The 27,946-nt window shown below is 35.7% G+C and overlaps 2 protein-coding genes across 18 annotated transcripts in view; one reads left to right on the forward strand and one right to left on the reverse strand.

The window, feature by feature from the left end:
* The window catches only part of LOC127873555 (E3 ubiquitin-protein ligase MIB1-like), a 123,131-nt gene extending 118,976 nt beyond the window's left edge, over positions 1-4,155 (reverse strand). For all 12 annotated transcript variants that reach the window (XR_008046250.1, XR_008046245.1, XR_008046249.1 and 9 more), the window contains exon 1: positions 3,784-4,155. Coding sequence is in view for 1 of the 12 variants with exons in the window: in XM_052417431.1 (XP_052273391.1) it covers positions 3,784-4,045 (262 nt within the window). In the remaining 11 variants the exon portion in view is untranslated. The remainder of the gene's footprint in view (positions 1-3,783) is intronic.
* A 6,642-nt stretch (positions 4,156-10,797) lies between these two features.
* LOC127874295 (uncharacterized) overlaps positions 10,798-27,946 on the forward strand; it is a 27,279-nt gene continuing 10,130 nt past the window's right edge. The window contains exons 1-4 of one of the 6 annotated variants that reach the window (XM_052418526.1): positions 10,943-10,998; positions 18,601-18,651; positions 19,977-20,184; positions 22,348-22,848. In XM_052418526.1, the coding sequence (XP_052274486.1) occupies positions 20,003-20,184; positions 22,348-22,543 (378 nt within the window). In that variant the 5' untranslated portion in view covers positions 10,943-10,998; positions 18,601-18,651; positions 19,977-20,002 and the 3' untranslated portion in view covers positions 22,544-22,848. Of the gene's footprint in view, positions 10,999-13,735; positions 13,941-15,832; positions 16,334-17,117; positions 17,256-18,600; positions 18,652-19,976; positions 20,185-22,347; positions 22,849-27,946 lie in introns of those variants that run through there. The other 5 variants (XM_052418525.1, XM_052418527.1, XM_052418523.1 and 2 more) reach the window with 5 other exon arrangements.

The raw sequence follows: 27,946 nt of genomic DNA on the forward strand, positions 1-27,946 counted from the left end.
ATTTCCCTAATCAGTGGACTTTTCGTGTGGAAAAAAAGGCTAATGAATTTATTTTCCCAATTTCATGAAAAAGCCGATAAAATTCCCAATTCCGAAGCCATGGGCTATCTTCCCAAAAAGTGGAGAAAAAAACCTGAATCCAACTCCCAGCTACTGAAACTTCAGGTCGCTGGGAGTTGCAACTAGTTTAGGCTTTTACGAAATAAACTCACCGCCTTGTATTCCAAATGGTACTTTAATCGGTAATATGGGCCGCAAAAACGATTTTCTGGCATAAATAAAGTTTAATAAACACAAGAAGATCATAAACATATACCTTATGTGCAAATTAAAACAACTTCATGATAAGGTGTGCTTGCAGAATAATAATAATAATCCAAATTTCAAACATATCAACGGCTACGCCTTTACGGTTCATGAAATGTGTACGTTTGTGCAATGGACAACGCCTAGTATTCAAAATTTGAACATATGCTTAAAATATACACGTACATCGCCTAACATCGGAATCCTGTGCAAGATTGATCTAGTGTCTTATCACCCATTCGCGATACACCCAGAGCTTGAAAATAACACTCGCACACTCGCAAAATGCGAGTGAAAAATACCGATTGCGAGTTAAGTTTTAAGCCACTAGAATTTTTTTGTGAGTGACGAAATAGTGAAAAAAAGAGTTATATTGCTTAATGCGCTCGATGTTGTGAAGGCTAAACCGAAGGTCAATTAATAGAACGTCCGAATACCCATATGCGGAAGCTCGCACCTTGTATGTAGACTGGTATACTTATAGTACATATAAGCGGATGGTATTGGTACAAAGATAATGAAACAGTTGATTATCCACACATGTTCACTATAAAAGACAACAAACCTGAACAGTCATGTCGTCGAAGCGAAAAATAACTACAGTAAAACTGTGATAACTCGAGGAAGCACGGGACCGACATCGATGCTCGAGTAATCGCAGGTCTCGAGTAATCCATGCAGCGATTTTCCTCCTTCTTTATAAAGTACCGGTAAACGGTACTTTCCCAATCGAACGAAAATTCCCAAATTCCCAAAACGGTACTTGCCCAATCGAGCGAAAATTCCCAAATTCCCAATCGGCATCTGGAAAAATCCCAATCAGCGTCCGAATTTTTTCTCAAAACGATAGAAAGTTTCGTAAAAAAACCAACTTTCGGCGAGCGAACAAAGAAAATCGTATAGTTGTGTGTAACCACGCGCTCGATTAATTTCGGGTTTTATTATTCAGCGCATTCAATCAATAGAGTTGTTACTGTTTCCGGTTCTTTTGCCAGGCAGCCAGCGTACTGTTTTACGTCGGTTTGTAACCTTATCGTAGTTTGAAATGAGTCATAATAGCAAATATTATGCCAAAAAACCAATCGGAACCATCAATCACAGGACACATTGACAGCAATAATGATGCTGTGCAGGGAGGGATGCAAGCAACTGAGTGATGATTAAACATCAAAGATTGTTGAAATTTCACAAAAATGAAAGAGAGAGACATTGCTTTAAAAGAGATTAAAACAACTAGTAATTGATTTGGTGTGTTCTTTATAATATTTTGTTATTTATATAAACTTTATAACTTAATGGTCATTAAGGCATGCCTGCAAATGATTATTTAAATGGGTATGTTCAATTAAGTATGAACTGTATGATGTATTCAATAAGACCCAAACTTCACGACGCGATTTTCCCAATTTCAGGATTTCACGACTCGATTTTTCCCAATTTTGAGGTTTTCACGACTCAATTTTTCCCAATCGGACCGGTACGGGTACTTTTCCCAATTGGACAAGGAAAATCGCTGCCATGGTATTATTTGTTTTCACTGTCTCGGTTGATAATGCTAACTTCTGACCACAAACGCTTTATTTACATGTAAAACGGTGCTAGAGAAAGAAAGGCTTTGTAAAAATCGCTTAAGGTTACAGTATAATAAACAAAACAATTAAGATTATCATAAATTCATTTAATTATTTCAACATACACACAAAACATAAATATAATCAGAAAAATCTCATCAATATTCACTGTACATGTAGCATAATTATTTTTTAAAAGCACACAAGGTACGTACATGCGAATGAAACATAATACACGCTGAAAACAACATAATCACTACAAACTTTGCATTTTATGTATATTAGTCAGACTTGTGTTTCGCAAAGTCAATGATTGAAGATTGTCGCAACCCATTAGCTTCCCGGAACTGATGGCGGAAGAGGTTTCGCGATAATTATCGATTGCTGGTAATTATTTAATTATTATTAAAACTGTCTAGCTTTGATCTGCTTCTCAAAGGATGACAATTTGCAGTGTTTCTCAAACTGCAACTAACTTCACACCTAATCGAGCGTCGTTTGTCTGCTTGATTGCGCTGTTTTCACAACTCGAATATTTTTAGCACCGACCAGACGAGAAAGCTTCCTCGAATAATTGCCAGTTAATTAGGTGTGAAATGCCTTTCAGGGACCGGCACACGACCTCGAGTTATCGAAAATCTCATGTTTGAGTTATCGCGAGTATTTTTATATAGACATTAAAGGAAAATGCTAGACTTTCTTTAATGCTCGAGTAATCGCCAGTTTTCGAGAAATCGCCAGCTCGAGTTATTGCAATTCTACTGTAGTTTCTTTTTGCCCACAGATTGAAATAACAATACGAAATATAAAGCAAAGTTAACCGTTGAGTTGAGAGAAAAAAAACGGAAATTAAATTCTTCCACGAAAACAGTGAAAAAGTGGGAAAAAGAACTTCATATATAACACCAAAACTTGTGACTGATGTCATATTTTATTTAGTTTTAATAGTACTTAACTCACTTGCTTTTATTTATGTTTCCAGCAAAATTTGCGAGAATGTTTTTGATTTTGCAAGCTGGTATTTAAACTGCTCGCAATGTTTTGCTAGTAGAAAAAAAAGTTAAATTCGAGCCCTGAATGCACCAACCATCTATGGGACGTCCGCAGGATAGATTGAAACATCCATTAAAAAGTTTCACGTTTGGGTTGATAATTAATTTTATTTAATTTTTTGTAACAAGGTTTTGAGCACTTCTCTACAAAAACTGGCAAAGTAATGTTGATGGTAACAGGCTTTGTGTTTGTTACCATGTATCAGGTTGATTGAACTTGACTTTAAAGATATATGTGAGACTTATTGTTTATATGTTTTTGTCTTTAAGAGGAAAACTTTGAGCTGTATGCATGTACTCATAAAAGTTCAAAACATTCATGAAGAAAAGTGTGTGACAGACTGATAGTGATAAACCAATATTGTTAGTAATGCTCAATTGGTCATTGTTGGCTTGGGTACTAATTACATGTACCCCAGGTAGTCTAAAGTATACTTACATGTTCCCCGGGTATGTTCAATATACTAAAACGTACCCGGGAATTTTAATGCTAAATTGGTCGTAGTCGGCTATTTTTTTTAACTTAATTATGTGCACATTTATGTCAATTTTCTGTTAAATTATGAAACTCATACTCAAACAGCATGTTGATGCAGTTTTTGTAAAGAGAAGTTTGTTTAAGATAAACAATATGGTTTTACTGTAATCAATAGCGTGTTTTACGACATTGGATTTTGTGAGGGAATACAACTCGGCTACAGTCTAATATCGACCGGGTACGTTAAAGTATATTAACAGTACCCGGGGTACATGTTAGTATACTTAAGAGTACTCAAGGTACATGTATGTAGTACCCGAACCGACAATGACCAATCAAGCGTTAATTATGTTACACCACAATTCTTGGACCATACCTGTAGGGGCACTGTCAAGTATTCTCAGATCATACGCCCCAGCACACCGATAGTTGGCAGCCGTTCCGTTGTCCCAAACGACAACCACTTCCTCTGGACTCTCGAAATTCCTCACAGTTCCAATGTGCCCCTCACCACCATCTTGTTTACCCCATTTCCATTCCGGGCCGCGGATTACCCTGGCTCCTACCCCCTCCATCATGTTCACGCGAACCACACGACTGGGCCCTGCCGTGGCAGGATCCATAACGTTTAAGTCCATGGGTTTGTCTTTGTGAGTGTTCGTCTTAAAGAGAAATCAGTAAAAAAAAATCAAGTTAAAAAACTGTCATTTTTCTGTCAGTTCTCATGTATGATCTAAGACTCGTAAAAGCTCGCATGCAGTGAGATTTCGAAACAACTATACCGTATAGTTGAGGTTACACCAAACCCTTTAAACGAACATGCCCCTTTGATATGGCAACTAAATAATTTTCATGTTAAAACCTTAAATGAATTCATAAAAAACAGATATATTCAGCTGAACTTATTGCATGGAAATACTAAACAATATAGACAACAATTGGATGTCGTTCTTTAAGATTAACACACTGTATCTGATTTTTAGGAATATATAAAAGTGTTTGTTACGTAAATATGACTGAAATCAGACCGGTGAATTCAATTTTAAATATGAGTTTTTATATCGGTATTTGTATGTTTAAATCGAAGATTTTTATTCTCAAAAATATCAATCATTGGAAAAACAATTATCCATAATGCTGGAACAGCCCTTTATGGTAGTCTCATTTATAAGACGCGCAAAGAATTTAGAGATACTTTTTATATATGCTAAATTCTTTGGAACAAATATTACCCATATAAAAAGAAGCTTAATATTTAAGAGCGTCAAAAATTTGGACTACCCTTTATGGTTGCAGATAAAGGTAATGATGCAGTGTTTAGTAAAAAAAAATATCGTGAAAATATAGGTTGTGGAATTAAACTCTTTGAAGATAGTAGCTCCGCTTGATTATTAAGTTTACTTAATGAAATTAACATATATGCAGACGAGGTTTCGAAATAACAATATTTAAGTGATATACTGTATACAGTGTACGTCATGACTTGTACAGACACAATTTAATATAGATAACAATTTTATTTCCTAAAATATATGTATTGACAAAAATATATTCCAATGTCTAAAAAATAAATCCACTTACTATATTAATGTATTTTGTATTATTCTTTTGTTTAACACTAGCTAGAAACTTTAAAATTTATGTGTTATAAAATTATGTTCTGTTCTGTTCTATAAAAATGCAGAAAACGATTGCATGCAATCTCGCTACCTGTCAATCAAACTTATCTAAGTATCGATCGACCAATCAGTGAGAGATAAATCTGTGATCGAATTGCTATCCGCTCGTCCGCCATCTTCATCGACAAGCTGAATGTCAAGGTTCACAGTATTTGTTTTCAATGAGTTTCGTTTGTTTTCGTCTAAAATAACTTAAATCAAAATAGTTTAACGGTGTGAATGGTACTTATGTAAGTAAGACCGTCAGTATCTAGAATGATAAGTTATAGGCATGCGTTGAAATTATACCTTTTCCCAAGCCGAAACGTGATATTGACAAGTGCGAGTGCCAGCTTCATCGTGTAGAATTACCGAAATCCGAGTTATGGAGCATTGATTTATATTAGAAAAAGACCCAACTTATTTTTGTGTTGCACTTTCCATTATTTAGATAGATAAATGTGATATTAGCTATGTTAAATGTGAATTTGAGCCATGTTCTGAGAAAACTGGGCTTAATGCGTGTGCGTAAAGTGTCATCCCAGATTAGCCTGTGCAGTCCGCACAGGCTAAGCAGGGACGACACTTTCCGCCTAAACTTGATTTTCGGTAAGGAGGGTCTTCCTTGAAACAAAAAATACCATAAAAGCGGAAAGTGTCGTCCCTGATTAGCCTGTGCGGACTGCACAGGCTAATCTGAGATGACACTTTACGCACATTCATAAGTAAAAAACGTGACTGGTTTCGGTACCGGCCTTACGTAAGTTACCGACAACCCCGTTTTAAGACATTATTTTGTGTCAGAAACAAGTGATAACACGGTTGTGTTATTAATACATGTATTTCCATATCATGAATCAATAAATACCACCGTAGAAGTCTTTACTGTAACTAATTCATCAATAACACGCGGTAAATTGGGGGAATGTCGGTTCCCGGGAGAACATCTGATATTGGCAGCTTCAATATGTAGCATTAGCGAAATACCCTTTATAGAAAGTCAATTTATTTCATGAATGACCAACTGATTTGGTTTTTGAATGTTCAATCATAATGGTTGATAAATGTCGTATCATCAATCAAGTTTTAATATTATTAATAACAATGAGGATTTCGGTACCCGTTCGGTGTCGGAAAGCTTGTTAAATTTACCAAATCCCAGTCGTAAAGCGCGTTTTCGTTTCAGAGACGTGTGAAAACAATGGTTTGCTAATATTTCATACATAACATAGGTAAATGCTACTGTGGACGTGTTTCTTACTAATAACACCATTACACGTAGTATAATGTGGGGTTTCGGTATCCGAGCAAGCGCTTGAGAGCTTGTTTAACTTACCAAAATACCCGTTTTAGATATCCTATGTAATGTTATTTACAAACTACAACTTTGAACATTTGCATACTAATTATATTTTTCAAAAGCTTTTAACCATGTTTTAGCCTGTCTAAATTTCCGAACCGCGTTGCAACGCGATTAAGAGGGCGGAACGATAGTATTCCGGTGAAGATGTTAATTCCATCGGCCATGGACGGAATAGTCGATGCAACTAACAAAAGTGCCGGAGCGGAGCCTGATCCGAGTGACTTCTTTGACGACCCGTCAATAGTTATCGTCATTCTAGAAAACCGAGCCGTACATGACAAGCATCGCAGGGATAAAGCTCTCTCAATGAAAGGCGACACTGTCTGTGGGTATGCACTGGAATCATGCGTAAAGTGTTTGTTCGAGAAACAATACATTTTGCTTCAGCTGTACATTTGTTTGACAAAAGAGTTGATGGAAACGTGTGTAAGGCATGCTAGCATGACTGAAAATGAATATTTTGCTTGCGGTACGTCGCTAGTTGTTCTAAAATCCACACAACGGAAAGTGTCGTTCCTGATTATCATAAGCGAACTGCACGGGCTAATCTGGGATTACACTTTACGCACATGCATTAAGCCCGTTTTCCCCTGAACGCTGCTCATACAGTTGTTAATGATGACGCAAGCAGTCGTTTCTAGAGAGAATGAACGACAAACGAAATATTGACGTGAAAGTTCAAAACGCATGTACGACGATATTTGTTAGCCTTGGACTCTTATTTAAAACTGATGCTAAACATGTCAAGATTTACTGCCAATCAATAAGTATTTTGAAAAAGAATCACAATCCCGCGTATTATTATGTCAGAGATACGGTTTATACGGGCGGCAAACGTAGAGTCGAACACGTTTTGGGAGTTTAATTTGGATCTAAAATACTGACATATGCAATCGAGACCGTAAGGACAAGCTTATTAAAAAGGGCCATATTGGAAGGCAAACATTAACAATAGCGGGTTATGGCGGATAACTACGGTTGCATAGAGGTGACATTGGCCCGTGTATATACCGTCTTTTCTATTTTTATTTTGCATTCGACACAACGAAAAACAAATATCAACGTATATTAGTTCATATTCCGATTTTCTTATAACCAGAACAAAATCAAAAAATAAAGTTGAGTTCTTTGTATCGTTTTTCGGTGTACGAATAACAAAACAAAACACAAATCTATTTCCCTATTCATATTTCGTTTCAATTTTAAGTATACAAAAATCAATATATGAAAATTGAAACACAGTGCAACGGTATACGGAAAACGAGGGGCGCCCCGCTGTTTTGGAGAGATAACTCGTGCTTGATCTTTTTGCGCAGTGTTCTCCCTTAGATCTTATTATTTTTGAATACATACATGTAGACAATTATAGACGAAGAATAATCGAACCTTGGGACAGCTATTGGTGGCTTCTCTAATGGGAAAATAAATAGATCTAGTAACATTAAATTAATAGACCATTACATTATAATAATAGAAAAATAAACGCTAAATAAAGTCCATTATTTAAAATACCATATATAAGTTACAACTATGACAGTGTTACCAATAATTAAGTTTATGAATAACGTTTTTTTAGGTACGTTTTTATCCACTTTTCGAATGACTGTTTACATGATTTGGATGTGCATACAAGGAATAAAACAACACATTTTTTCGACTTTTGCATGCACTTTAACAGATTACGCAAGCCAACGCTTGCTTGAAGGCGCGTTTCTCTCGGCAAATCATGCACGTATAGTTACAGATATACAAGCTTTTCTATAATGGTATTCGAGTTCCATTTCAGGAGACAACCAGGGTCTAAAACGGAACTTTTCAACGCGTGCAACTAGTTTCTATAGGCGTTACGCATGCTTTTCGCCTTCTTTATGAAACGTAACGTGTAAAGTCATTTTTAGCGACGTTATATCATTGGAAGGTAAATATTTTGTTAGCATTAACTTCATCATGGGCGCTCTTTCTTTTTTAGTTGCAATCTTCTTTTTTTCGGCGTGCTGTATTAAGCCAGCTTTTCACCTGACCTGACCTTTGTAAGTGTCCAATAATATTCAAATAAAATTTCCCGCGGCTAGGTACGAATGAATACACTTCATTTATTCCATTGGCTAATTTGAGTATAACACCAAAACATTGGAAACATATCCGCGTCTTTGTAACACTGTGATACTGCATGAAACAATTTTATCTCTAATGAAAAGGCTCAATAGATAGAACAGTTTTACAATCAATTCTCGACATAAATACAGTTTGTGCGTGCACCTTTTATTTTCAGAGAATTACCAGCGCAAAAGCGTTTATACTAAAGGCTACGTTCTCATATTTAGTACTTACTTCCATATTCATGTCAACATGTTAACATGTAAAAGTATAAAGAGCAGTGGAAGCGAGGCCTCACCTTAATGCTTTGCATTTCAAACCGCGAGGTTTCGGGTCAATTCGCGGCCAATGTGTGAAAGTCAGAGTTTATACACAGTTCATCACCGGAGTTCGCAGCCAGTAAAATAAACGTTATATAATAAAGACTCTATCCGTGAACTAGGTGACCTGGAATTTTCTTTAGAATAGAAATATGTTAAATGAAGATATTCAGCAATATAATTAAGATATGTCAATAATAGATTATTAATGTGTTTTCAACAACACAATGATAAATATTATTTTAGATTAATTTAACAATAATTATTCCACCATATTGACTACTGTATTAAGCATGAGCGCGATGATTCTCGAAACTGTTAATAATCGAATCATATAGCAATGTCCGACAAACCACCAAAACAGGTTTGTTCGAAGAACGCGCCTATAAAAACGGATACTTCGCGTGATGCCGGTTGACTCATATGTTTTAGTTTAACTTCCATTCTTCTTTTGGTTTTCTGTTTTGTATCTAAAGGTTTATGACCAGCAATATGTAATAATGTAAAATAAGCCGCAAAAACTCCGCGTAACATCCCTTACTGCGTGTGATGCAGCTAAGAACTGCACAGAAAAAGACATTCGCTATCATTGATCTCATTCATTGAACTATCAACGCCGTTTATCTTTTTTAAAGATATTTCTTGTTTCTATCTTGTTCCAACGACACACTAACTCAAGGGAACGACTTGCTTATTCGTGGCAACGAGTTAGCTATGTCGTAGGAACGACTTGATAAGTCGAGGAAACGAGATGAAAAACGAGGAGTGCCAAACTTAATAAAAGAGGAGTGCAATGAAAATAGTAATTAAAGGAAGGATGCATTAAACAAAATAGTATAAAATTTAAGCATACTCGTGGGTACGAGTTACTAACTCGTGGGCACGAGTTAGCTTTGTCCTGGAAACGACTTATAGAGTCAAGGAAACGAGATAGAAAAAAGACGCGGCGAGATTTAAACGTGCATCACGTGTTTTTTTAGGTCGTTACCAATTCATTTAATTAAATTTATAAGTGTATTGCATGCATTGCATATGAAATTTATTTTGTATTTGTCATGGTACATATAGCGCCGTTTTCCCGCATATATTGGATTTTATAATTTATGTATACCGTTTCTGCAAGCATATGAAATTATATTATATTATATAATTTATGTATATCGTTCATGCACGCATATATTGGATTATACAATTTATGTAAACCGTTCCTGCGTCTATTTACTAAACAAAGATACTAGTCATCAACCACTCGTGCATTTGATATGAATGTTACACACGTATTATAAGAAAATTAAACGATTTCCACTCTAATGACACCATACAATTTCGGCTGTTTTTTTTTACTCCCAATGAAAATAAGTGGCATTCAAGTCTTTTTCTAGAATTGAAACAATCTCGATGTATTGTAAACAGTAGTTCAAAGACGATTGATGTTCATGTTATTTTATATCTTAAAATCAATACTGGGCTCTCGTCATAATGCGTTTATCGATAGTCCATTCTGTCTTCCCATTGACAATTTACTGACCGATTACTGACCCTGAAATTCTGCGAGATGTTATTTTATGCCTAATTGAAACAGGGCCAAAATGTGTGTCTATGGACCGTATGCACATGCACTGGATTATCCAGATTTCCATACACTAAACAGTAACAGATCCTATACGTTGTAAAAAAAAAACCAACGACCGTGATGATGCCCAGGTACTGGGGCCATGAAATATTCGGATTTATTCATTCGGGTCTACTGGCGGGAAATTTTTCCAGCATTTTATAAGCCGTTGATAAAGATCAATTAAAGTGACAAGCTGGGAAAGACAACTAGGCTGAACAACTCCATAATTTTGCGCTTTGTCCGTTTTTGGTTTTGGGTAACGGGTATATTTAAACTTGAAATTTAAATCCAGTCTCGTATGTCCAACACATCATGATTTGTTTGATTACGATCAGCATGTTTCTACACCGACAGATGCAATACTATTCCGAACTTCTCTCCGTGCGCAGCAGACAACAAACAAACTATTGGATTTTCTTAACCTCATGGGTAACCCGTGAACAGCCTAATTGTGTTTACCAACTCTTCGCTGACCTAGTTTTAAGGCGTCTGCGCCAAATCGATTCTCGCCTTCATAAAGTACGGATACGATTTAAAGGTATTGTTGCTTTATTATTTGTGTTAGGTACTTATTTTTTATTACATTGTGATATAGCATGAAACGAGCTGTTAGACGTAAACAAAGATTTTTTTGCTCTTAAACTTCATGCATTTGATTTGTTTCTCGTGTTCTTTTCTCTCTGTAGTAATTTTGAGCCCGCGAAACTGTTGTGTGGGTGGATATATCTTTATGATCTTTATTATCGGCGCTTAAATTAGTTGGACCGTTGAAAAGCGCGATGGTGATCAACTTTAATATTGCATCAAATTAAAGATATGTTTTGCAGTCACATCATTACATACAGCCATAATCATTCAGAGGACCAATTAGTGGGGAATGATTTGAGCCTTTTTCTGAGAAAACTGGGCTGAATGCATGTGCGTAAAGTGTCGTCCCAAAATAGCATGTGCAGTCCGCACAGGCTAATCTGGGACGACACTTTACGCACAAGCATTAAGTCCAGTTTTCTCAGAACGCGGCTCATTTGTTTGCCTTGTTGCTTTTAATATGCATGGTATTAATTTACACCTGATATAAAAACATGCTGTAAAATTGACACTTCTGAGAACAAGGTCCCTGTATTATTGTGGAAGATACGATTTATATTAACTGTATATTATTACATTTTTTGAGAATTTGAGAATTGTTTAGTTGAGGTTGTGCAAATTATTATTTAAAACTATATGGAAATTAATATACTTGTACAAACGTTATTAAAATGACATTATTATTTCAACATTAAACATAATATTAGATATACATAAAAATGCATGCAATGAATATTTTTACAGTCATACTTCAGTATATGCGCAAGCAAAGTATTGTGTGCACGATACATAAAAAGGTGGAGTCGCAATTTCATAAATGGGTGTTTCTTCACATTCAATTCGCATATCCACTGTACTTTATCATTTATGTTACAAGATCTCTACTAGCTGTTTTCAGCACATTATGTCTAGATTACACTACTGATATGTTTGATACTCTTCTCTATGTTAGAGCATATTGTGAAAAGAATTTAACTTCAATCCGTTTAAAAATAGAGTTTATCGTTTCAAAACTACACTAAAGTACTTCAGGTTTAAAGATTGTGCCTATTCAGTTTTTTTTCTTAAGTTACATTTTTCCATTTCATGCCTGAATGAACCATTACAATTTTGCGAAATTGCTTTCAAATGTGTATATTTGTCAATTAGATTAGCACATCGACAGGGTTGAAAAGCTTCAAGTACCCAGTCATTGACATCCGATTCAACATTTTGTGTGGGCGACACCCATTCAATCCTCGGTGATATAACAATAGTTCCCAAAGTTTGGCTTTAAGTGGACCGATCGCATTTTACATTCCGACTTGTCAGCAAACACAGTGTTCTCACGCAAACAAAGAGATATCGAGCCATTTAACCCTTTCCCTCTCAGAGCCAAAGTGGAAATGGCTATATGCAAACAGCATAAAACCAGAACAGCCTGCGAGTAACTCGCAGTCTGTTCAGGTGTTATGCCGTTTAATGCTTATCAGTATCTAAGGTTTGCAGATGAAGCTCTAAACACTTGAATCTAGTAAGAAAGGTCTTTAATTAAATTTGAACTTTCTAAGGGACCACACATCCGTCAAAATACCTATCTTAGTGGTAAAGGGTTAAAGTTTAAACTGTATCAATAACGATGGCAAATTGAGTTTCGCATGTATAAAACCCTCATGCAAGTGTTATAACTTATATAAATTATCATAGAACGAACAATCTTATGATCGCGACTATTTCTTATTATTGTCGATGATGATGTCATCCTCTTTATCATCATCATCATTGTCATCATCATGATCATCCTTATCTTTCATCATGACCAAGATGATGCATTTTGATATTGTGAAAATTATTTTCTATAGTTATTCAACAGTGTTTGAAAGTTTTCTTTGTCTGCAATAAAAAAAGTATCGGACGCGGTATTAAGTGGCGTTCCGTGCCTTGCTCAATTTATCGAAAAACAACATCAACAAAACAATAAACACGCAACAATGGCGATCAACCGAGTGATTCAAGTATTCCGGTGCTAGCGTCAGTTTACCATGTTAACATTGCGGACCAAATCATGTTACGCATTTAACTATTAAAGGGATCTTTTCACGCTTTGGTAAATTGACAAAATTGAAAAAAGTTGTTTCAGATTCGCAAATTTTCGTTTTAGTTATGATATTTGTGAGGAAACAGTAATACTGAACATTTACCATGGTCTAAAATAAAAATTATATGCATCTTTTGACGATTTTAAAACCTAAAAATTATAAAGCGTTGCAACGCGAAACGATTGAATAATTTGGAGAGTTCTGTTTTTGTCGTTAAATTTTGTGAAACTACGAAGATTGCTTATATAAGGTATAAAATACGTTCAGTATGTGTACACGGCGGAATAGCTCAGTAGGTTAAAGCGTTTTTACTTCAGGACTCTGGCAGGACTCCAGGGATCACTGGTTCGAAACCTGGTCCGGGCAATGTTCTTTTCCTTTTTTAATTTTATTCTTGATTTTTTACTGGAGCTTTTACGATCCAATGTTTACATTTATCGATATAAAGCATTTAATGAATAAGTTAAAAAATGCCAAAATCTGTGAAAAGGCCCCTTTAAATCTATACCCCGTTTCCAACGTAATTACCGCAATCACACAGAACAATGGCGGACTTCCGCATTTTACAGCGTCGCTTTAGCGACATTTAAATTACTCTTTGCTTTGCAGATTTTAAACATTGATACGCAATAATGGCAAATTTCCGCGTGTCGTTCAACGTTTCCATGGTAATCGCGGCGGTGCTCGGTGAGCTGGTGAGCTTTGTGTTCTTTAACCACCACAGCGCATGGGGGCGCAGCATCGGGGTCCGCTACCTCATCACCGCGTTCATCTGCCAGGCCGTTCTCGTCGTCATACTCAAGTGGATCATCGAGTAAGTGTGCAGTTCACTTCAGTGCTTCAATTGGTATATTTTGTTTCATGTTCCTAATTTGAGCTCGATTTATTTAATTTGTCATTGAAATGACAAATTCGTGAATTATATGGACCATAATTGACCTTTCTTGAAGTCCTATATCGTATGTTATGTCCAGTTTTTCATTGGCGATTCGCCATTAAGCACTTGCCTAAAATGAGTTCTGAAATTAAAACCGTCGTCATATAAGTCTTTAGCTCACCTGAGCACAACGTGCTCATCGTGAGCTTTTGTGATCGCCTTTTGTCCGTCGTCCGTCGTCCATTCTCCGTTGTGCGTTGTGCGGCCTCAACATTTGCCTTGTTAACTCTCTAGAGGGCACATTTATTGTCCAATCTTCATGAAATTTGGTCAGAAGATTGGTCTCAATGATATCTTGGATGAGTTCGAAAATGGTTACGTTTGCTTGAAAAACATGGCTGCCAAGGGGCGGGGCATTTTTCCTTATATGGCTATATATGGCTATAGTAAAATCTTGTTAACATAATAGATGCCACATTTATTGTCTGATCTTCATGAAACTTGGTCAGAAGGTTCATCCCAATAATATCTTGGATGAGTTCGAAAATGATGCTGGTTGGTTGAAAAACATGGCCGCCAGTGGGCGGGGCATTTTTACTTATATGGCTATAGTAAAACCTTGTTTACACTCTAGAGGCCACATTTATTTTCCGATCTTCATGAAACTTGCTCAGAAGATTTGTTCCAATGATATCTTGAATTAGTTAAAAAATGGTAACCTTTGCTTGAAAAACGTGGCTGGCAAGGGGCGTGGCATATTCCTTATATGGCTATATAACGCTATAGTAAAATCTTGTTAACACTATAGATGCCACATTTATTGTCTGATCTTCATGAAACTTGGTCAGAAGATTCATCCCAATAATATCTTTGACGAGTTCGGAAATGATGCCGGTTGGTTGAAACACATGGCCGCCAGGGGGCGGGGCATTTTTCCTTATATGGCTTTAGTAAAACCTTGTTAACACTATAGAGGCCACATTTATTGCCCAATCTTCATGAAATTTGGTCAGAAGATTTGTCTTAAAGATATTTTGGATGAGTTCGAAAATGGTTACGTTTGATTGAAAAACGTGGCTGCCAAGGGGCGGGGCATTTTTCATTATATGGCTATATATGGCTATAGTAAAATCTTGTTAACACTCTAGAGGTCACATTTGTTGTCCGATCATCATGAAACTTGGTCAGAAGATTTGTCCCAATGATAACTTGGATGAGTTCGAAAATGGTTTTGGTTGCTTTAAAAACATGGCCACAAGAGGGCGGGGCATTTTTCCTTATATGGCTATATATATGGCTATAGTAAAACCTTGTTAACACTCTAGAGGCCACGTATATTGTCCAGTCTTAATGAAATTTGGTCAGAAGATTGGTCTCAATGATATCTTGGATAAGTCGGAAAATCATTATGTTTGCTTGAAAAACATGGCTTCCAAGGGGCGGGGAAATTTTTCTTACATGGCTATAGTAAAATCTTGTTAACACTCTAGAGCCCACATTTACTGTCCGATCTTCATGAAACTTGGTCAGAAGATTCATCCTGATTCAAAAATGATGCCGGTTGGTTGAAAAACATGGCTGCCAGGGGGCGGGGCATTTTTCCTTATATGGCTATAGAAAAACCTTGTTAACACTCTAGAGGCCACATTTATTTTCGGATCGTCATGAAACTTGGTCAGAAGATTTGTCCCAATAATATCTTGTTATCTCAGGTGGGCGACTTTGGGCCTTTCAGGCTCTCTTGTTTATATAAAGCGGGAGCAACAAAACTGGTTTTGTGTCACATTTTATTAATGAACTTATATCTCTGCCCATTACTCTCGTTTCAGGAGGCATTTCAGCATTCACGGATGGGAAGACAGCGCCATCTTAGCCCTGTGGCTGTCCCTCATCTACGTTACCCTTCAGGCGCCCCACGTTGTATACGACCACCGCAGCCTCTCCTACTTCTTTGCGCATGCGCTTCACAAGTTTGCAGTTCTGTTTGTCATGATTTTTTCTCTACACCGATTTAAGAACTACTAAAATTTAAAACGATGATTTGAAAGTTTGTCGTACTGTATCAACCGGACCTCATTTGGTATTATACTTAGCTTTGTTGTGCAAGGACACACGCACAACATTTGATTAATAAATCCTTTCATTTTGCTTTGGATTTAAGAAGCACTTGAACACAATTAAGACATACTTTTATTGGCATTGTCAGTATATGCTTGTCTGTTCTTTCAATGTTTCTTTTGACGTAAATATATGATATGGGTCTCGATGTAATATACCATGTCCCGAAATAGTTGTGTAATAAAGCATTCAAATATTTAATAAGAGTTGTTAAATTATTCAGTCTCCTGTACAACATATTTTGTTTTGGTTTTGTTAGTGTGCAGAGGTTAAATTCAAACACCCGTAATACTTTCTTAAAATATGCGGTTAATTGAATATATAACAAGCATTTTTCCACGAATTCGAGCTAATCAATGCAAACCTTCTTAGAGGTAATACGGATATGGTGTTTTGAGTTCGGACCTCGGGGGCGTTTATTTGATCTTAAAATGACAGAATGTACACTGGTTCTGTTTTGGAAGCGATCGCCACGTGCCTTAAACTCAAAAGCATTTAGTATTTTGCAATTAAATTAAGCGTCAAATAGTTTTTAATTTTAATTCCAATCTAATTTTTTATATTAACAAGTTAGTTTTCTATAATATATACGCAATCACCCAGAACCCAAATTATGTTCGATTTATCGTTATGCATCAATTCGTCGTTTGAATTCGTTTCTATATTGAAACACACCGGGTTATCGGCCAGGGGGTATTGTATCTAGGCATCACTTCTCCGAATAGGTGATTACGAAACAACGACAAAAAAGAAGTAGTTCTGAAGTAAATATCAATTTTATCAAAACATATTTGTCATTATCCTTCACATTTAAACAATGTAGGCTTTCAATGCTGTCACTACTAAGTACTATAATATAAGTCCACATTAAGAAAAAACAACTTATCATACCTGAACAACTCAAAACACGCCATATTTACCTTGATTATTATACTATTTAACAGCGACATGTTAAATTGTATGCAAAACTGGTCTCTGCACATAGCAGACGAGATAAAAACTACTGCATTCTAGTGGCCTTGTTGGTAACCTTTAAATAGCCTCATTGTGTTTACCAACACTTAGCTGACCTAGTTTCAATGCGTTTGCTCCAAATCGATTCTTGACTCCATTAAGTACGGATACGAGTGAAAGGTAGTGTTGCTTTATTAATTTATTTTGGAACCTATTTTATATAAATTGGTAAAAAATGTAAAGAAACAGTAATACGTTAACACAGATATTTGAGACGTAAACACAGATATTAACTTTTACGATTCATGCATTAGATTTCTATTATGTTTATCCTTTATATCTGAGAAAATGTTTAGCCTGGGAAAGTGTTGCGTGGGTTGATATTATATCTGGGCCGTGGTCTGTGAAAAAGGGGCTTAATGCATGTGCGTAAAGTGTCGTCCCAGATTAGCCTATCTTTTGTCTTATTGTCTTTTTCGTGTAAACTAAGACCCTTCTTTACAAAAATCCAGTTTAGGCTAAAAGTCTCGTCCCTGACAAGCCTATGTGGACGGCACAGGCTAATCTGGGACGACACTTTACGCACATGCATTAATCCCCTTTTCACAGAGCACGGCCTATCTCTAATGTATACGAGTAAACTTATGGACGCTTAAATTAGTTGGACATCATATTACATTAAAGTTATGTTTACAGTTGTTTTATGTGTATGCATGATTGCATAAAGCTTCAGTCATTTAGTGGAAGAGGTTGTTTGTTTATTCAGCAAAGTATTTTACCACTTTCAGTCTATTCTTAATATATAAGGTGGGATAAATTACTCGAAATTCTGTGTGAACATAACTTCTTTATATGTATCTTATACATTTGCATTTTATACTTACAACATGCTGTTAAATTAACTGGCCAATATGAATACAGTTTATAATATGACTTTCTTTGAGAATTTGGGAACTATTTAATTGAAGATTTTATAAATTTACATTAAAACTATATGGAAGTAAATCTCTACAAACGTTATTAATCCTATTTATTGTTTCATAATTCTACACAATATTATACATAAATTAAATATGCATATAAACAGTATATAGCCATTCATATTTCACTGCATGCGCAAGAACAGAATCGTGTAAACGTTACAAAATAAAAGCTGAATTCGCTATACCATAAATGTGTTTTTTTCTTGAAATATGAGAATACATTCTTTTCGCATATCCCCTGACCTCACCTGTAATTAATCAATTTTGTTACACGATCACTACAAGCTTTTATTCAGCACAGTATGTCTAGATTCATACTGCTGATACAGTCAATTCTCGTCTAAATGTTAGTGCATAATTATTGTGAAAAGAATTAAAATTTTATCCGTTTAAACTTTAAGTATGCCTTTTAAAACTACGCATACGCAATACACGTACACGTTTGAGGGTCTTCAGTTTTTTATAAAGTAAAACCTTTTTTCATTGCAAGCGCGAATGAACCATTTCTCGTGAAATTGCTGTCAATGTTGTATATTTGTCAGATTAACAGATCGTCGGGGTTGAAAGGCTACAAGTACCCTTCTGCCATTGACGTACGTGAGACATATTCAATACTCGTTGATCCAACATTGACGCCCTTAGTTTGGTCTAAAATGGAGAGATCGCATTTAACATTTCACATGTCGCCTATTTGTCAGTCAATAAAGCGGTCTCAAACAAACAAAGCGATCTCTAGCTAGCCGTTCAAGCATTATTATCAATAACGATGGCTAATTTACTCGCGCTTGTATAAAGTCCTTATGCAAGTGTTATTGATTTATATACATCGTCATATAACAAACCAGTTTATGATCGCGACCATTTCGTATTATTGTCGCTGATGATGATATCATTGTCCACCTCCTCATCATAAGCATGATAAATTAAATATCATCATGATTGTTGTCGAAACGTCCAGCACCATATGCATAACCATCATCATCTGCAGCTACACCAGAAGTAATACATTTATTGCATTCATCATCTTAATAATTTGAGTCGTGTTCTGAGAAAACTGGGCACAATACATGTGCGTAAAGTGTCGTCCCAGATTAGCCTTTGCAGTCCGCACAGGCTAATCAGGGACGACGCTTTCCGCTTTTATGACATTTTTCGTTAAAATGAAGTCTCTTCTTAGCAAAAATCCAATTAAAGCGGAAAGTGTCGTCCCTCATGAGCCTGTGCGCACTGCACAGGCTGATCTGGGACGACACTTTACGCACATGCAATATGCCCAGTTTTCTCAGAACGCGACTTATTTCATCTTTATCAACTTCATTATACCACCATCTTTATAATGTTCTCCCTCAATTTCTTTATTTTTCCTCCTCCTCATGAATAGCTCCAGCAGAATCAACACCATTATCATTATATCTTGGCACTTACTTACATGAATGATAATTTTGGCTAAATTATTGTTTATATCAATTCAAAAGTGCGTGAAAGTTTAATTTGTCTTTATTAAAAGAGGACCCGGATGCAGGTTTTAGTTATTGTTCGTTTCTTGCTAAATTTACAAAAACAACAACAACAACAGCAACACAATTAATGTGTTGCTGTTGTTGTTGTTGTTTTTAGAATGATTCTAAAAACAACAACAACAAAACACAACACTCAGCAATTGCCAACATCCGAGTGATATTTAGCGAGTGAAAGTGCCATTTGAAGATTTTAATTTGTGCTTTAATTAAACAAGAAGTGGCGAAGTATTGCTTGCGTAAATTAATCATGCAAAAGTTGTGGACCAAGTCTTTCTTCACATTCTACCTTCATATTCATAACCCAGTATAACGTTTTATTCACTCACACACAACAATGGCGGACTTCATCATGTTACAACTTTGCTTTTGCGATATTTTAACTACTATTTCTTTTGCAGATTACACCTGCATTGAAAAGCAAACAATGGCTGACTTCCACGTGTCCTTCCACATCGCCATGGTGATTGCGGCGGTGCTAGGTGAGCTGGTGAGCTTCGTGTTCTTCAACGGGCACAGCGCCTGGGGGCGCCGTATCGGAGACCGCTACCTCATCACCGCCTTCGTCTGCCAGGCCGTTCTAGTTGTCATACTCAAGTGGATCATTGAGTAAGCGCTTGATTATTCTAGGCAGCCACAACCCTGGCTCAGTAAGGGTATGAACCCTGAGCCACTCAGATACGAATACGAACCATTTGTTGTCCCGTAAGAATCAAAATAAATTATAGTCTTTTTTGAATACATTCAAATGTAAAGGTCTTCATTTCCAATTTTAAGATATTGATGAGCAGCAAAGAGCATAAAACCTGAACAGCATGCGAGTGACTCACAGGCTGTTCTGGTTTAATGCCAGTTGCTTATAGCCATTTTCACTTTGATTTTTGGGAAAAGGTTAAGCAACATGACTTGAAATGTACTGTGCGGAAGGGGGGGAAATAATTGTTATGTTAATAAGTTTTTAGTCTCCTTTATTGCTTGGATTGTTAATAATAAATACCAGCACTTAACCACTATTATAATATAAATCAGAAAACCCGTGCATGTTTACAATTGGAAGTTTTCGGATTAACAAATCACGGGTAATTTAGAAGTAAATGGAGGCCAGTAAACATTTGTCCAATTTTAAGCCAAATTTAACTCATTTCTTTGTCAAATATTCTTTCGACTGTTCGACAATTGAAACTTTACTAAAATACTTGAAGTAAATTGTTTCCTCCTTGTAATATGGTGCCTAATCATGTTGATTTGAAAGCCAAAACATCGCGCTCATTGTTTTGTGGAAAAAACAACATGACCTAGATGAACTAAACACATACATAACTAATACTCAGTTTATATTAAAAACATCATTAAACAAGTGTGTTACAAGGGCTGTCTGATATATTAACTGACTGTCCATTGTATCACATTATTGTATGCATTTTATTGAACTACACTATTGTGTTAGTCAGTTACTTCAAATATTAAAACAAAACGATATAATTTGATAAAAGGAAATAACCATACTGAGCGTATTATCGTCCATAGCGATCAGCAGTTCATAAAAAAGTAACATCAACATATCCTGTAAATGCCTCAGCATACATACCTATACCCAACTGCAATGTTTGCCTACACCCATAAAAGTGGATCAATCATAATGTCATCGATCAGGTCGAAGGTCTTACCTATTGTGAACCACGCCTATGTTTGTCTGTATTGGTCTCATTATTTGTCCATGGGATTTATATTCGTGTTACTTATAATATTCAATGATATTATTGGTCTTGTTTAAAGGGATCTTTTCACGGTTTGGTAAATTGACAAAATTGAAAAAAGTTGTTTCAGATTCGCAAATTTTCGTTTTAGTCATGATATTTGTGAGGAAACAGTATTACTGAACATTTACCGTTGTCCAATATAGCCATTTTATGTATCTTTTGACGATTTGAAAACCTAAAAATTATAAAGCGTTGCAACGCGAAACGATTGAATAATTTGGAGAGTTCTGTTGTTGTCGTTTAAATTTACGAAACTACGAAGATTGCTTATATAAGGTATAATATTCTTAATCTCTGAAAAACCGACGGAATAGCCGAGAGGGCTAAAGCGTTTTTACTTCAGACTTACTCCAGGACTCCGGGGATCACTGGTTCGAGCCCTGGTACCGGCTACTTTTTTTCCTTTTTTTAATTTTATTCTTGATTTTTTTACTGGAGCTTTTAAGATCCAATGTTTACATTAATCAATATAAAGCATTTAATGACAAACTTCAAAATATGCCAAAATCTGTGAAAAGGCCCCTTTAAAGTAATGAAATATTTTGACTGGAGTCGCTTAGTGTTCACACAATAGCATGAGGATCCGCCGTGTAAACTTGTCTAAATTTTTAATAGACAACCAACATAGACAAACATCTGTTTCAAGTTTAAAAGCAAACGACCAGAGCAAAACATTTGACATTGTGTTGTCTGTTAGGATCATATTAGTATCGTTAAGTTTCTCGCTATTTTAAACGTACACTTGGACTTAAGATATGTTAATAAATGTCAAATTTAAAGCAAAGTATCCTGTACATGACGACCTTCTGTTGCTATGGTAATGTAATTTACATGATCTTATTAATTATACTTGGTTTGAATGGCACTATATCGGGAACAAGTATAGATCAAATGACATGATAGATAAATGTCATCAAAAGATTAATGATCTCTTCGGATAGTCACATCAAAAGCGAAACGCACACTGTTTGTAGCTACTGTCTTACAACTTAGTCTGTAATTCTCGTTTCAGTCATTACTTTAGCGTCCATGGCTGGGAAGACAGCGCAATCTTGGCCCTGTGGTTGGCCGCCATTTACGCCACCCTTGAGGCGCCACACGTTGTTCATGACCACCACAGCCTCTCCTACTTCTTTGCGCATGCGCTGCACAAGTTTGCTGTCCTGTTTGTCATGATATTTTCTCTACACCATTTTAGAAACTACTAATGTTTTAAACGCATTTGAGAAAGTTAATTGTACTGTATCAATCTTACCTCATTAGGCATTGCACTAAGCTTTGTTTTGTAATGACAGACATAAAGCATTTGATTTCTTACTCCTTTCATTTTGATTGTGATTGGCGAACCAAATCACTTTAACGAAATTAATGCTGTATATTTTTTGACATCGTCAATTTATGTATTTGTGCATGTTCTTTTAATTCGTTTCTTTTGACGTTGACTCATAATTTTCTTGTCTATGTAATGAACAGTGTTCCGAATAGTTTTGTAATAAAACATTGAAACATACAATTTGGTTGTTATATTGTGCATTATTCTCTATCTTTACTATTAATGTTCTTGTTGCGGTTATTGCACAACTGATTTACATTTTGCTTCTGAGGTGTTTTTAAATAATAACTTCTGTTGTTTGGAAAAAATAATGAATTCCAAAAAAAAGAATATGAATGCAATTTGTTATTAATTGCTTAACAATAAATCACAGCCAAACGCTATCAAAACAGTTTGTCAGTACCCAATGTACGGTACAGCATTCATTACCCCATTCTAAGACCTGGAATTGAGAATAAACCCGTACCCAATACATAAAGATTGCATTTACTGAAAAGCGGCGGTCAAAATGGGATGATTTTTTATTTTGTTTCTAGTCAGGATCAACGGGGTTCTCAATGGTTTAGACAAGGGCTGGATAGAATGTAAACAAACCGGTAAGAACTTTATTTTGGCAAATATCTCAAGTTATTGAAATACATTTGCAAAAATCTGCTGTGCATAATGGACAATTTTTCTTGAAGTTTGTGCCGATAATTTTAAGATTTAAAGTGATATGGGCATTTTGCACTGTTGAATTGAGCTGAAAAGAATTAACAGGTAAAAAGAGTTAGTTAAAATGTGGTTACTGACCAATTATCTGCAACTCATCCTGCTACCAGTTGTTTATTAAAAATATATTTTATATTCGATATTTTACATGACTCACCCAGTCCTCTAAGCCGAAATGATCCGTAAACCAAAATTGTGTCTTTGTGTCGTATGAACGAATCTGCACTAAAACTAAATTTAGGTTCACATCGTACATTCATGATCAGTTGTCAAACGAAAGAACAGTTGATATTCAACTGCATTATTTTCTCTTTCCGGGATATTGTTTTAGTATGTTGATGCTGCATTAACAAATATAAGTGTATATGAAGTGAAAACACCAAAAATAAACAACGGTTGCGATAGACACCTATAAACTGTTAGATGCCCATAATATCAATTTAAGAAGTAATCCTTGATTACGTCTGAAATCGGTGCCGAAATTTCACTTTGCGTGCACCATAACAGTGTACATTAATGCTGTACACTTCGAATTTTGGCCAAGAACACAGTCTTAATAAATATTAAATTAAGTAATTTTGATGTATTTTACATTGCCATAAGAAGCATAAAAACTGTATTGTATGCACTAGTTGAATTTCTTAAGAGAATAGTTCTAACAAGAAATATCTTTAAAAAAGATATACGGCGTTGATTGTGGTTGGAGTTTATGAAAGGTAGAGTTCAATGAATGAGATCAAGGATAGCGAATGTCTTTTTCTGTGCAGTTCTTAGCTGCATCATACGCAGTACGGGATGTTACGCGGAGTTTTTGCGGCTTATTTTACATTATTACATATTGCTGGTCATACACCTATAGATACAAAACAGAACACCAAAAGAATAATGGAAGTGAAATTAAAACATATGAGTCAACCGGCCACACGCGAAGTATCCGTACATATTTTAAATATTTATACGCGCGTTCTTCAAACAAACCTGTTTTAGTGGTTTGTCGGGCATTGCTATTTGATTCGAGTATTAACAGTATCGAGAATCATCGCGCTCATGCTTAATACATTAGTCAATATGGTGGAATAATTCTTGTAAAATTTATTAAAGATAATATTTATCATGGTATTGTTGAAAACACATTAATAATCTATTATTGACATACCATAATTATATCGCTGGATATCTTCATTTAACATCTTTCGTCTAAAGAAAACTCCAGTTCACCTAGTTCACGCTATAGCGTCTGTATTATATAACGATTATTTTACTGGCCGCGAACTCCGGTCAGCACATAAGGTAGTCGTGAATACGCAGCGATGACCTGTATATAAACTCTGACATTCACACACACTAACCGCGAACTGACGAAGGTGTAGAATCTACGCACAAATTGTATTGATGTGAAAAGTTGAGTGTAAAACTGTTCTATCTATCATGCCTTTTCATAAGAGATAAAATAGTTTCATGCTGAACACGCAGTAAAACAGTGTTAGAAAGACGCGGCCATGTTTCAAAATAATGTTCTGGTGGTATTCTCAAATCAGCCAATGGACTAAATGAAGTGTATTAATTCGTGGGTAGCCGCGGGCATTTTTATGAATGTAACCTAAAGGTCACCTAAGGGCAAAAGTGACTTTAAACAGCTATGCCGAAGAAGTTATTTGGAAAACTTACCCGTGTGTTTGCATCCATTAACGTTTAATTGTGAACCCCACAAAGTCACGTGATCCTGCTCCCTAGGGTAACGCTGTACTTTATTTAAGTTTCTTAAATATTAAACTTCATGAAGTACTAATGTTTCTGTGATTTGCATGCCGTTGTATTTGTTTCACTAAACTTTCCAAAGCTAGTTGAAAATGTTTATTCCCTAATGGTTTTTGTCCAATTGCATCAGTTAATTATAAAAGAAAAACAAAACCACAATGACTTGTGCTTCACGCATTTTCTTACAATTATTTGACCATAACTTAATGAAATTAAAAGCTTTCGATAAGAGGATGTGAATTTTTTTTTACTTAATTTTCTCTGGAGTATTGATTTAAACTAGATTTTGCATGCGCAGATTTGGTTTTAATAAGAAAATGACTTAATAATTGATTTGTTTGATTGGTTTTGTTAAACTGCGTGTTTTTATTTATCCGCGGTAAATTGCGCGATAAATAGATACAGTGTATGTCGTTGCCTAATACATGTTGAAACCAACACTCGAGGATGAATAGTTTTTGGCCTGGGGCGTAGCCCCAAGGTCATAGTAATGATAACATTTTTTGAGCCTATCCGAATTGGCTGGCTGCCAAAAAACCAAATTCCCAAAACTCCGATTTACCACTTAATGCATGCGCACTAAAAGTAGTTCTTCGCAGATTTCAATAATCCGCCTTGTAAATACAGAACATCACCATATAACATGACAGTGTCATAAAAAATGTTAAAAAAATATTATTGGAGCAAAATTGCTAAGCAGTGGCTACGAGATAGTTTATATTGTGTACAAATTCATGCGAGAATAAGTTCCTCACTTGAGGGTCTAGGCCAAAAAGATACGAGTGTTTACAGAGACAGTAAGATTTTTTTTTCTGATACATTTTTTGAAGACCTTATATTTGGTATTTATAAACATATTTTAAAATACTGTTACTTTATTTTGCGTTAACAAGACATTCCAGAAAAAAAGAAATAAAAAAAGAAAACACAAATATTCACGATCATTCTCGGAAATAGACGAAGTAACCGGATATGGTATTTCACTGAGCAGATCGAGCGCGCAAATCGAGAGCGAAAAGTTCTACGTGAGACAAAGTACACAATCCGTACACCGTTCTTTATCGGGATAAGTGGATTTTCTTGTGAACACATTACAAAGGAAGTATGTGTTTTCCTGATCTGTTAACTATGTAATAGAAAGCTATTTTAGGCTATTGGAAGTGATTTATTTGACGCCAACAATAACAGTTTTTGCGGTCATGTTGTTGTTGTTGTTGTATATCTTCACCGCCTATGTAGACGAACCTCTACCAGATCTGTAGTGTTGAACAAAAGGTTATCGTTCCCCCCACAGTATCGTGTAGTCCTCCACCGTCTATGTACACTGTAGTTTATACACATATATTTTCTTGTCTTACAGTCTCTGAGCTTCTGCACTCAACCGCTAGGGTCAATCCGTATAAATTCGGACAAAGGGAGAAATTCGGACAATACTTCTTCCCAAGCACACTAAATCTAGCCCCAGGCCTTCAGCGCCTACAGCGCTTTGATTTTATATCGTTAATACAATATTGTGAAAATAAATATTTATGTGCACTTTAAAACTTTTAAGTTTTGTAAAGGGGTTTCAAATTACCGCTTATTTATATCGGAACAGAAGTTGTACTTTTGTAAGCTGTCTCAGTTGGCAGCACGCTGGACAACAAAACCTCGGGAACGGCCACATACATTAAGTGAGCATTGGTCATGAATACCTCTTAAGGCCACTCTCCCTTACCTCTGATTCAAGTTGGGCAGATGTCAGTTACTTGCATAAATATGTGCACTTACTGCTGAACAAACCAGCTTACCAAGAGAGAAAAACATAACGTAATCCATGAAAATGAATGCATGTGACTGAGTTTTGCTGCCACCTCCGTACTTAAAATTATAGTAATTTTATGAAAGCAAAATACTTTCAATAGAGAAATAAATACACTCATGCCAAATTAAACTGAAAACACGTTCGTTTTAACACGAAGATCAGTTCAAATTCCTAGACGTGACCTAACTAGGTATACTTTTAGTGATGCACATATTGTCTATGATGATTTTTTTATATAGCAATATACATGTAATCAATAATGTTTAACATTCGATTTTGTTTTGAAAATCATGTAAACTGCATACATAAAAAACGAATTATTGATATATCAGAAAATGTAACCGATTTTCTGATATGATGAAAAGATTTTCGAATATCGATAATCAAAATTTTGATATCAAGTACATGTAATTCATTTTTATAAAACACATATTTTATATCAATAATTTTATTCTTCATCGATAAAGTATAAATGTCATAAAAAGTTCTGTTTCGTACTCATAGTACTGTCATAAAAATAATCAAGCGCCGTAAACTTATGATAATTAACACATGGAGTGAAAACAAAATTCTTTGTGCAAAAATAGTCTGACAAATAAAGTGACACGCAATTTGTACATCTCCAATCTTAACCAATTCTAGCCGCGTTTTGGGACAGATATTTTCACTGATGTGTTTATAATATGCGTAATTAATTTTACTTGACCTACTAACATGTTCGTTTTATACAGTTTCGCTGTCGTGTTAGTGTACGTAATCTTCTTACACCTTTAAAACGACACAGCAACACACAGTATCTTTTAGGAAGTTTTGTCTTAAACGATACTTTAAATTTGTGTGGCCTAAATAGTAACATAAAACGTAGAGGTTCATGCCCACGGCAAGTCTTAAAATAGAACGCTCATTTGATTATCGACTATCTCCGGGAAAATCGTTATTTCGCCGGCATAAAACGTTGTTCCACGACTGCAATCGTGTCCAATGATATTGCTCGCAAATTGTGCC

The sequence above is a fragment of the Dreissena polymorpha genome, chromosome 3 (assembly GCF_020536995.1).
Source record: "Dreissena polymorpha isolate Duluth1 chromosome 3, UMN_Dpol_1.0, whole genome shotgun sequence".
Lineage (NCBI taxonomy): Eukaryota > Metazoa > Mollusca > Bivalvia > Myida > Dreissenidae > Dreissena > Dreissena polymorpha.